The 11,147-nt window shown below is 34.4% G+C and overlaps 2 protein-coding genes across 2 annotated transcripts; one reads left to right on the forward strand and one right to left on the reverse strand.

The window, feature by feature from the left end:
• On the reverse strand, window positions 1-3,316 carry LOC114372226 (protein ROOT HAIR SPECIFIC 17-like). The gene is made up of 8 exons (XM_028329695.1): window positions 2,988-3,316; window positions 2,796-2,886; window positions 2,598-2,674; window positions 2,305-2,393; window positions 2,041-2,224; window positions 1,290-1,471; window positions 989-1,091; window positions 1-860 (listed from the first exon to the last, which is right to left on the reverse strand). The coding sequence occupies exons 1-8, from the start codon at window positions 3,276-3,278 to the stop codon at window positions 150-152; spliced, it is 1,728 nt and encodes a 575-aa protein (XP_028185496.1). The 5' UTR covers window positions 3,279-3,316; the 3' UTR covers window positions 1-149.
• Window positions 3,317-5,692: 2,376 nt separating this feature from the next.
• On the forward strand, window positions 5,693-11,147 carry LOC114404008 (protein DETOXIFICATION 45, chloroplastic-like). The gene is made up of 11 exons (XM_028367186.1): window positions 5,693-6,373; window positions 6,458-6,593; window positions 7,187-7,283; window positions 7,369-7,469; window positions 7,940-8,103; window positions 8,457-8,528; window positions 8,685-8,801; window positions 8,895-8,990; window positions 9,082-9,203; window positions 9,756-9,811; window positions 10,938-11,147. Exons 1-11 carry the CDS (start codon window positions 5,774-5,776, stop codon window positions 10,955-10,957), a joined length of 1,581 nt encoding a protein of 526 aa, XP_028222987.1. The 5' UTR covers window positions 5,693-5,773; the 3' UTR covers window positions 10,958-11,147.

Here is an 11,147-nt window from a genome sequence, read left to right on the forward strand (position 1 = left end):
TTATATGAAACACTCACGCACGCTTATGCTATCCTCTAGAACAATTGCTACTTACAGTCTACATTTTTTAACAAGCTGAATATATATGTACAAATTAAGGCTTAATTTTCAATAGCGTCGGTCCATGAAATCATTGAGAGATAACAGAGTTAATCGGAGAAGAATTCTTGCACTTCAGCTAATTGGTCCGTGGTCATTATAAGAGGGAGTGAATCAATTTTAGTTCCATTGAGATTATTATCTACCTCAGACGACCACTCCTGCTGCTCTTGAAACTCGGTAATATTGCTATGATTTAGGGGGTAGGAAATTCCCCCAGCAGAGTTTTTTTGACATATGCAAGCTGATGGGTTCTCAGTAAACTCACCACTGCCGGGCCTCAACTCATTTGGTTCTCCCATAAACCCTACCTGGAAAGTTCTAACTCGAGAGGCAAATTCCTCCCACGTCCTATTATTTCTGTTCATGAATAACAGGTTCAACTTCTTTGCATTTGGCCGGATGGTGACTTTATGACCCAAGTACCTCCTTCTTCCAGCTAAAATTTTCGCCATGTTCCCGTTGTTGTTTGTAACAAATACGTCACTCTCAGCACAAACTATGAAATCTAGTGCAGCCATGCGAGAAGAAAATGACACAAATGGCGCCAACTCCTCCTTGGTAGCTATGGTCTCCTTTGAATGGAAGTTTGGGAAAAGAGCCTTCAGGGGAGCTATCGTTTCCTCACCTCCATATATTTCGCCAGATGCCACGTACAACAGAACTTCACTTCCAAAATCTAGTGCTCTTAGCATAAGACCCACTTCCTCTGGTGTAAGTGGGCATCTTCCATGTCTTCGAACTTTCTCAGGATTACTTGCCTGCCTCCCATTTCCAAATAACAAAGAATACATCAATCATTTTTCATACATGCATGATGCATGTGGAGCTCATTTCTTAGATATGCTAATAAAACCTTACATCTAATACTACAAAAAAAAAAACTTACATGTAAATTTTTCCACCGTTTCCTAATTTCGCCAAGTTCCTTTTTCTCTTTTTCTCCACCGCCGTAATAGCAACCAGAGAATGCAAGCATATCCGGTTCAAACCTATGTGATAAAACATCAGTTTGAATCACGTTGAACTTCAATATGAATCATGAAAAGAACTTAGCTTACGTCTCAATTACAAAATGCGAGTTAATTTCTGTAACTTAATGAAGCTGATGATCACGAATGCTGCATATATACTGCATTCTTTGTTGAGGAACTAAATGGCAAAGTAAAGGAACCAGAAATAAAGCTTACCTCAAATGTAGAGCAATGAAATGTTTGCTTTTTATTTTCATCCGCTCAACCAACAATTTACCCATCCCCTGAATGGAATCCGTAAATTTGAGAGCATGGTAATTAACCCTGCACCTCAGCCTTTGAAGATCTTCATCCAACATATTAGCAAGTCTATAGTCAAACTTAGTTAACCGAACAGCCTGCATGCATCAAGGAATTTAAGTATCATCATCCATCGAATCAAGAACAACACCATAACGTAATTATTACAATAGTTGAAGATTAGCTTTGAAATAACATTTTTTCAAAAATAATATTTCCCAAACACTACTCACTGCACGAGTGCACTACGCTTTTGACAGACTCACGAGTCACTACTTCTGATAATTTCTTTATTGTATTTTATGGGAAATAATGAATACTACTAGTAAATATTGTCTTTCCGGCTTAAAAGTCAATTGTCATCATTGCTCAGATGAATTTCAATTTTGATTAATCAATGTTCTATCGCTTCATTTTAGTTTCTCGTTCCTTCTTATTTATATGTTTAATCAAATATCAAATGTTCTACTAAAAAAATCAATTATCATTTTTTTATGATTAAAAGTTCTACTCACATTATTTATATAAAATGTCATATATTTTCAAGTAAATTTATTCATACATATTTCCAGCTAGTTAGGGTCAAAACAGGGGAGATAAAGTCCAGATTTTAATTGGTGGAATGCATGCAAATATTTTTGATCTGAGGATGCATGTGAAGACTTACACGCTTCCTGACCAGCACGGGTAAAACACGATCCTCATAGCACTTGGGGGTGCATTTTCTTGGAACACGCACCGTATATGGAGCCACGAAGTTCCCTCCCATTTCCGGAAGCTCTTTTACAATTCTCACGTCATTCCGGAGAAATGTTATAAACCACTCTGTATCAAATAGTTCAGAAAAGTTGCTGCAAAAAATAGCACACAAATTAAGAGACAATGACCAATAAAAATATCATATATGATTTGCAAGGCAAAGACAGCAGACCTTGTGTCCTTCCAGAAAGATGTATGATCCAACTCTGGAACAACAAGAGTAGCATTCAAAAGATATGCAGCCACCACAGCATCAATTATCTGCAGCCACAACTCCCATATTAATTGGTCTCTCCTTGGATTTAGAGCAATAGCATATGACATATTTCAGGTACATTATTAATAAATTCATGTTGGTTGCATAGAGAAAGAGGTAAATCTTCCAATATTGGTTACCTCCTTGAAACCATAGAGGATTGCATGTGAGTTGATGATAAATAGTTATTAGTTGATGAAGAAGCTTACCCCTGTTCTCTGTTGATTTAAACCTCCACTGGTGGAAATTAGCAAGTATCGATCTGGATTCGTTTTGGCATTTGCCTCTGCAAGTGCAAGAAATAAGTACTTACGCAATCAAATTGCACGTCCAATAAAAAAACGAATGAACACACGGCTTAAAATTTGATTTAATTTAAATTCATAAATTGGTTGGATTTGCTTTACTTGCAAAATTGACACCGGCATTACTGCAGCCATAGAAGAGGCGTGAGTGAGTTGAACTCCATAAATCACGCCTGAAACTACCTCCACCCGCCTTCAAATGAAAGTCCAACCAACACAAATAGATTAAGCATAAAAGAGAAAAATGCAGAAGCAGTATGACACTTGCGTTTCAGTTAATACTTAATAGCTTACCGGAACCTGAAACACCGAATCATGGAATCGTGATCTGACTTGGTCATTGTTCTGAGTAGTCTGAAGATTGATTTTATTTAGCGTGGACGGAGCGAACAGAGAGAATAGGGCGAAGAGCAGAAGAAGGCAAGCGGAGATGGCGATGATGAGAGTGCGGTGGAGGAGCCGACCTCGAAGGAAACTCGCAACAAGGAGTCCTATTATTCTGGATTTCTCAGTGTGATGCTTCTTTCTCTTCATTGCTGTTTCTGTGGACATTGGTATCGTTACGTACCTTACACCGAATTTCATTAATTCAATATTGCGTTGCTGATTGCAATTGCATGGAAGAAGAAGCGCATCCACAATTTCAATTTCAATCAAGTATTTAACGTTGAGTACTTGGTTTCGCTGTCCAAGTTTGATTTTGAGTCAAATGTCGTTTACAACGAATTCCATCTTAACTCTAAATATGGAGTGCATGGCAAGTTTCTTCGATGCTTGACTCTAACTAATTAGCCAGCGGATTCTCTACCTATATTTGGAATTCAAACTGTACTTGCTACTCTACTGTTATATTTTCCTGCTTTTGGTTTGGAGCTAATTCTTACTCACAACTCTGTTATAGCTTTTCGTTACGACCTTGTAAGCCTCGCCATTCCTGCTCATTGCTCAACTAATATGCTATTTTCATCACATAAATTAGTTTTAAGAGCCGACGAGACAAACTCTGTTTATTGGGGTTTGGGATGTGAAAAAACATATGTATCTCATTCTATTTTTTATTTTTTATTTTTACACCGATTAAATTAACACGAATTCCTTCTACGGACCATTTTAATAATTGATTGTATTTACAATTAAATCAAATATTTTACTAAAATAAATTGGTAGGTACAACTAATATTTTCTTAAAATAATGTATAATTACAGAGTAATGATTTATATTTTTAAATATGCTTTTTGCTTGAATTTATTTCAAAGAAATCATTATTTTAGTAACCAAGTTTCTAAAATAGCCTTTGAAAAATAATTATTTCAAAAAAAATCTTAAACATGTACTAAGAGTTCTAATTATCTGATAACTGTTAGTTCCTTGTGTAATATTACGATTGAAAATCAAAGGGAAAGAGAAAAGTGTTTCTTAATGTATAGGTGGGCGCTGCCAACAAGTAACAACGACATACATTGACTGATGAACATTTAAGGCACAAATTCTTCTTTCTGCACCTTAATTAACTTTATTAGTACTTATTTATGTAATCCCATAAAAAAATTTGTTGCTCTTTACTACACTTCACGTGTGTTTCATGTGGTTGCATGATCTCGCACGCGCGTTTCATTCCTCTATGTTACGGTTACGAAACCCAAATTGGAGAAAGTTTATGCGTAACTGTAGAGACGAGTTGACGCACGAGCTATCTATCAAAATAGATGTAATTGATGGAAATAGTGACGAAAACAATAGTCAAGTAATTAGTTCTTAATCTATTTGTGAAAATGATCAAATTGGTCTTACAAAACAATAGTCAAGTAATTAGTTCTTAATCTATTGAAGCATTGAGGCTTCCCCGGATTTATTGTAAGTTGCTGAATTTAATATTTTAGTAGTGTTAAAAAGAGAGTGTGGTTAGGATTTTTTATTTCAATATTGATGTAAGATAAAGTTTTTTTTTTAATAATGATAAGGTAATGTTCCAGACTATTTATAATATGTTAACAAAATTAACTGAAAGTAAAGTTAACTGATTAATTAGGTTGAAGTAGTTAAAAAGTCATAAATAACTAAAACATAATAAAATTATGATTTATTTTTTAAAAAAATAAGTAAGAAATTTAATAAATATATTAAGAATAAAAATAGAAAAAATATAAAAAAACTAAAAATTAATATTTTAAAAAATATTATCTCAATTAGCATTTTCAAAAAACGATAAAAATTATTAAAAAAATTTATTTACTAAATAATCAAATAAAATTTTCAGTTAATAAAAACTTAAAAGTTAATAAAATATTCTGTGGAACATAGTCTTTAATATATAAAAATATATATAATTTTTTTTCTTCTTCAAATGAACAAATTTTGATTTTGATTTTGATTTTTTGTTAAAAAAACTTTATTTTTCATCGAAATTATTATATTTGGTCCAATGAAATGAATGAATGATAGCTTTGGTCTCTAAAAAACATTTTACTTTCATTTTTGTCCTCTAAAATTTGAATTACTATTTTCGGTTTCAAATGTTTTATTTAAGATTTAGAAAAATAATTTAGAAGTGTCGCATGATGACATAGTAGAACAAACACGGTGAGTGCCATTTGAAATGATCAATTGACATGTTAAACAATGTCAACACAAAATAGTAGGGATTAAGAATAATGATTTCAATTTTTTTAAGATCAAAACCATAGAATTTTCTTACAATGAATAAAATTAAACTTATTCATTTTATAATAAAGACTGAAAACATATTTGTGTTTATGAAAAATATGTATCTAATAATTTTGCGAGTTTTATTCAGAGTTTAAATCACCATAAATTATAAAAGTGTATCGACAAAATTAACTTATAAATCACTTGAAAATTTATAAGTTGATTAAAAGCTTATAAATTAAGACTTTAATAATAATTAACATGTAATTAAAATGTTTATAAGTTGATTAAAAGCTTATAAGTTAACCGATGGATTAAAAAGTGTTTTTTCTATATAAGCCCAGAAAAAGAAAATTACGTCAAAGGCGTTCATCTAAAATCACTACAAACTCCATTTCATCAGCAATACATCCTTCAGTTTGCAGTTGCAGTGATGGTCATGGAGGCTACCCATTTCACCACCTCTCAATATCAATATCATATTGATGGAGGCTTCACCAGAAGACCCTTCATGCGCATGCGCAAGCGTAGCCATATCAGTTACGGTTATGGCCCCCACTTCCTGCGCCGAAGCCTCTACGTGCCGTTCATAGCACTTGGTCCCAAAGCCAAAGCCAAAGCCGAAGCCGAAGCCGAAGCCGAAGCCTCTTCCTTCTCTTCTGTGGATGTGAGACGAGAGCTTATATCGCTGACTCTGCCTGCCCTTGCCAGTCAGGCAATTGACCCCTTAGCACAGTTGATGGAAACCGCCTACATTGGTCGACTTGGCACTGTTGAATTGGCTTCTGCCGGCGTTTCCATATCCATCTTTAACATCATTTCTAAGCTTTTTAATATCCCCCTTCTAAGTGTTGCTACTTCCTTTGTTGCCGAGGACATTGCCAAGGCTTCCTCCACTGCAGATGCCAAAACAAAACAACAACTCTCCTCTGTCTCCACTGCTTTGCTATTGGCACTCGTCCTTGGCTTTTTTGAGGCTTTAGCTTTATATCTGGGATCTGGAGCATTTCTACATTTAATTGGTGTTTCTACTGTATGTTTTCACCCTCTTCTCTACTCTACTCTATGCCTTTATTTTATTTTTTTATATGAAATTTGTCATCTCCTTTTTCAACAGCAAAATCCAACATATGTTCCCGCACGACACTTTCTCTCTTTAAGAGCTGTTGGCGCTCCTGCTGTTGTACTTTCTTTGTCTCTTCAAGGCATTTTCCGCGGTTTTAAGGATACAAAAACTCCTGTTATATGTCTAGGCAAGTCTGCATGCACTCTAATACCTTTTGAAGGATCCTATAATACTCAGCAATTCATGAATACATTATTTTTATTATTACCTACCTCACATGCAACTCTAAGGAATGAACAAATATAAAAAATAAAATCCGTGGTTCAATTATATAAATATAAATAAAATAAAATATAAAAATATAAAATTTTATTTATAAATTTGATAAATTTTAAAAATTGAGGGGTGCAAGTGCACATCCTCGGCTGGTTGTAGGTCGCCACTGGCACCAGGGAAAGGGCATTTGATATTTTAGTTGATTGGAATGCTTGTGACTTACTGACTTATAATCTTGAAAAATAATTCTAGATTTTGATATCTTAAATGTTCTTGTTGTTTTACTTTCTTTCAAAAAACAAACAAACTTACATACCGTGGTGCTCCTCATTTCGCAAAGGTACGGGGGAGGGTAATTGTACACAGCCTTCCCCTTGCATATGCAAAGAGGCTGCAATTTTAACATTATGCTACTTTTACTTTCTTTCAAATATTGATTAAATTTTAAAATCATTTTCATTATATTGTATGTGTGTGTGTGCTAATTCCTCTTTGAAAATGCAGGCATTGGTAACTTTTCAGCTGTCTTTTTATTTCCCTTACTTATGTATTACTTTCGGTTGGGTGTAACTGGTGCGGCCATTTCCACAGTTATCTCTCAGTAAGTCCTTTTCAAAAGCATTCTTTTTTCCTTCTATTTCTTGACTTGATTCAACCCTAATTATGATGGAATTTTTGTACCTCAGATATATTGGGACCATGTTGATGATCTGGTGTCTGAATAAGCGAGCTGAGTTACTACCTCCAAAGATGGGAGACCTGCAATTTGGCAGTTATATTAAATCTGGTGAGGATTTGTCTCTTTCTTATTATGTGTTGTTAAAACCTGAGATGAAAGAGTGTGTTTGGCACTCCTCTTCAAATGATTTTCTCTTTGTTGAAGAAGTAGGGAAAAGGGAAGATAACAACTAGATGCTAAATTCAATCTCACACTGTTTACAAAACACTTTCCAAGCAAAAGATCTCACCTCCAATTTTTTTCCTGTTTCTGTTTGTAATTTTTCTATTTTAAGGAAATAGCATTGATAGAACAAGTGTGTGTTTGGAATGGACACATTACTAATTTTGTAAACTGGCCCAAGTTGGGATCAGAAAAAATATTGTTTTAGAGAGATTATTAATTTTTATAGAGCATTAATTTATGAAGGTTTAACTTTAATTGCATGGACACATTTCTCTTTTCTTTACTGTGTATATTATTTAGCTTTCTGTTAGGTTAGTGTAGTTGTTTCAGTTATGATCTGTGGGCTGTTACAGGTGGTTTCCTTCTTGGAAGAACACTTTCTGTTCTTTCAACCATGACATTGGGGACATCAATGGCTGCTCGACATGGTCCAGTAGCTATGGCGGCACATCAGATATGTATGCAAGTGTGGTTGGCTGTTTCCCTTCTTACAGATGCATTGGCTGCATCTGGTCAGGTATTGAATCATCCATTACGAAAACTTGTATATTTTTCTTTATCATTTTATCTTTTTAATATTTTTCCCCCTTGTGGTATAATTTCGGAAATTTCTTTCAATCTAGTATAAATACCATGCTGTCTTGCAATGAAACAAGTGGAGCCAACAAAAGCCAAACATAATCCTGCCTAGTTGTTACTCTTAATTAGGCAGGCTATGTTGAACCTCTTGGGAAAATTTTCAGTTTGCTTGACTTTGAAGCTTTTTTACATTTTAAAGTCATAGATTCTTTTAAGCTTGGCCTTTACTTCGTTACTGTCTTCTTGTTTGTATATGCCTTTTTACTTATACTGCTATATTATTATTTATAGGCCCTTATTGCAAGTTCTGTATCCAGACATGAATACAAAGTTGCGAAGGAAGTTACTAGTTTGGTATTAAGGGTAAGCGGGTTTTTTTTCTTTATGCATTGAATTTTGAACCTTTGATGCCTTTCATTCATTAGTTATTCGTAGATTTTATGTAAGCTATAGTTGTTTAACTATGTCAAATAAGGAAGTTTTATGAAATTATTTGAGAACCTGATTGTGCCTTTCCAGATTGGACTGGTAATGGGTATTTGCTTGACTGCAATTCTGGGTGCATCGTTTGGATCTTTAGCCACCATTTTTACTCAGGACACTGAAGTCTTGCAGGTGATCAGAACTCTGGCGTTGGTATGTATGGTATTGCTGATTGATTTGTATGTATTTGTTTGCATTTGTCCGTGTCTGCATCAGATTTACACTGTTATTTGTGATTGTTGCTAGTTTGTTAGTGCTTCTCAACCATTTAATGCACTGGCCTATATTTTTGATGGTCTCCATTATGGTGTTTCTGATTTCCGATATGCTGCTTTCTCCATGGTAAGTTGTTTACTATTCTAAATGTGTCACAGTGTTTCTGTTCTGGTACATATGCTTCTTGAGGTTAAATTTTATGATAATTGCTTCATAGATGTTTGTGGGAGCAGTCTCCTCTGCATTCTTGGTATTTGCACCTCCACTTTTTGGCCTTCAGGGCGTATGGCTGGGCTTAGGTCTCTTCATGGCTCTTCGTGCGGCAGCTGGTGCTGTCAGGTAAAATGGCAAATTAATTTTGTGTGTATTGGGAAGAAATGTTTCATGTTGTTTCTATCTTGTTAAAATAAAAATAGGTTACTCTAGCCATTGTAGTTGACTAGATGGCTACTTCAACCTCATCCTCTACTATTTATCCATCTTTGATTAGAATATTTTCCTATACATCTTGGGCTAACATTCATTTGATATAATGGTATTTAAATGATAGAAGTATGCATTGTTGACCATACTTACTAGTTACTATTATAGTTTCTTTGTGGAATGGTGTACAAGTGCTATGGTTTTAACCTTGTTTCAATTGTTAAAATGCTGTTTGAAAATCTGTGTCTATAGTTGACATCTTCTACATGGGTTATCAAATCTAAAAGTGAAATTGTAAAACATTTATTAAGAGAAAGAAATTGAGTAATTGAGTGTATCACCCTGTCCTTTCAGTAGATTTTCTGATTCTAGATAGCGTGACTCCATTATTGAATTGCCAGGCTGTGCTTTTAAAGTTTTTTTTTTTTTCCTTTTATGGTTGAATCTTTTGTGCTGCTACATTTTCAGATTACTATCAAAGAATGGCCCTTGGTGGTTTCTACACAGATTTACAAATTGCAGAGGTCAGCGTCTATTTTTACCATTCCTAACATGTCTCTGCTTTTTGATTGAGTAAAATATAGTTAACATCATTGCTGGGGTTTATTTTTCTCTCGACTTATGAATATAATATTATTATTTTTACCTTTCTGTCCTTGGTTTGGCTTATCTACTTACCTGCTATATTTTGTGCACCAAACAGTAAAATGTTATTTCTACAAAATATCTTCCTTGATGGAGTATATTAGATGCTAGTAGAAGGTGTAAGCAAGCTAGTAGTGTTTTGGACGTGGAAGTTGGGGACTTCATACCAGAAGTTGCATGGTTCAAGATTGTTGGATCTATCTTACAAAGTGATGAGAAATTTATTGCAGAGATTGAAGGGGTATACACATAGGGTTTAAGATGGTCAGATGAAATGGAGAAATGCCTTAGGCGTGATTTGCAATTCCAATGTGACCAGAAAACTATAAGACTAATACTGCTCAATGATGGGCTAACAAACAAGAGCTAATGTTGCGAAAAGAGGAATGTTATGGTGGATTAGTGGACATAAAGTAGGAGTAGCACCTGAAGATATGATAGAAACTTAACTAAGGTCGTTTGATCATGTTAATCAAATGGAGCATAGTTCAATTAAGGGAGGTAAAGAAAGACCTTTGGTGAAACCATTCAAAAAGATCTTGCTCCAAATCATTGAGTACAATGGCTTTGTTTGGTCTATGCAGCTGACCTAACTAATGGGATAAGGATTTGTTGTATATCTTTTGTGATCCTTGGTTAATACTCATTTTCTGAAGTTTCAAGATGACTTTTGATCTGATTGAAAATGATGCTGCCTGTAAGCCGGAATGTGTATGTTGATGCTGATAGCCTAGTGTCCTGTTTGACAATGTCACTAGAAAGAGCAAAGATATATTTTGCAGCATGATCATGGCAGTGTGCCCATTTATGAAGAGTTAATTTTTGCTTCTTGTTTGTTTATTGGTGAACTAGGGCATGCTTAATCACTTAAATTAGATATTGAGGAAAACAATTTCTAATTTTCTGTGTTGATTAATATTATGTGATATTGCTCTTAACATTCTGGATGAATATTCATATCTACTTAGAGATTTGTTATCTTGATCTTGTAACTCATGCTTGCAGGTGGTCTCATAAGCCTTTAGATGGAGAATATGGATGCAACACTGGATGTGACATTTTGAAGAGGATTGTCTCCGTTGGATATTATATTTAGATGTGTAGATAATAGGACATTTTAGAAGCACTTTCTAGGTTCTCGCAATGAAATTAGTCATTTTTCCAGTCAATGTTACAGTGTAAAGGAAAATGGTTCAATTTAGTATTTTAATAATG

Source organism: Glycine soja, chromosome 2 (assembly GCF_004193775.1).
Source record: "Glycine soja cultivar W05 chromosome 2, ASM419377v2, whole genome shotgun sequence".
Taxonomy (NCBI): Eukaryota; Viridiplantae; Streptophyta; class Magnoliopsida; order Fabales; family Fabaceae; genus Glycine; species Glycine soja.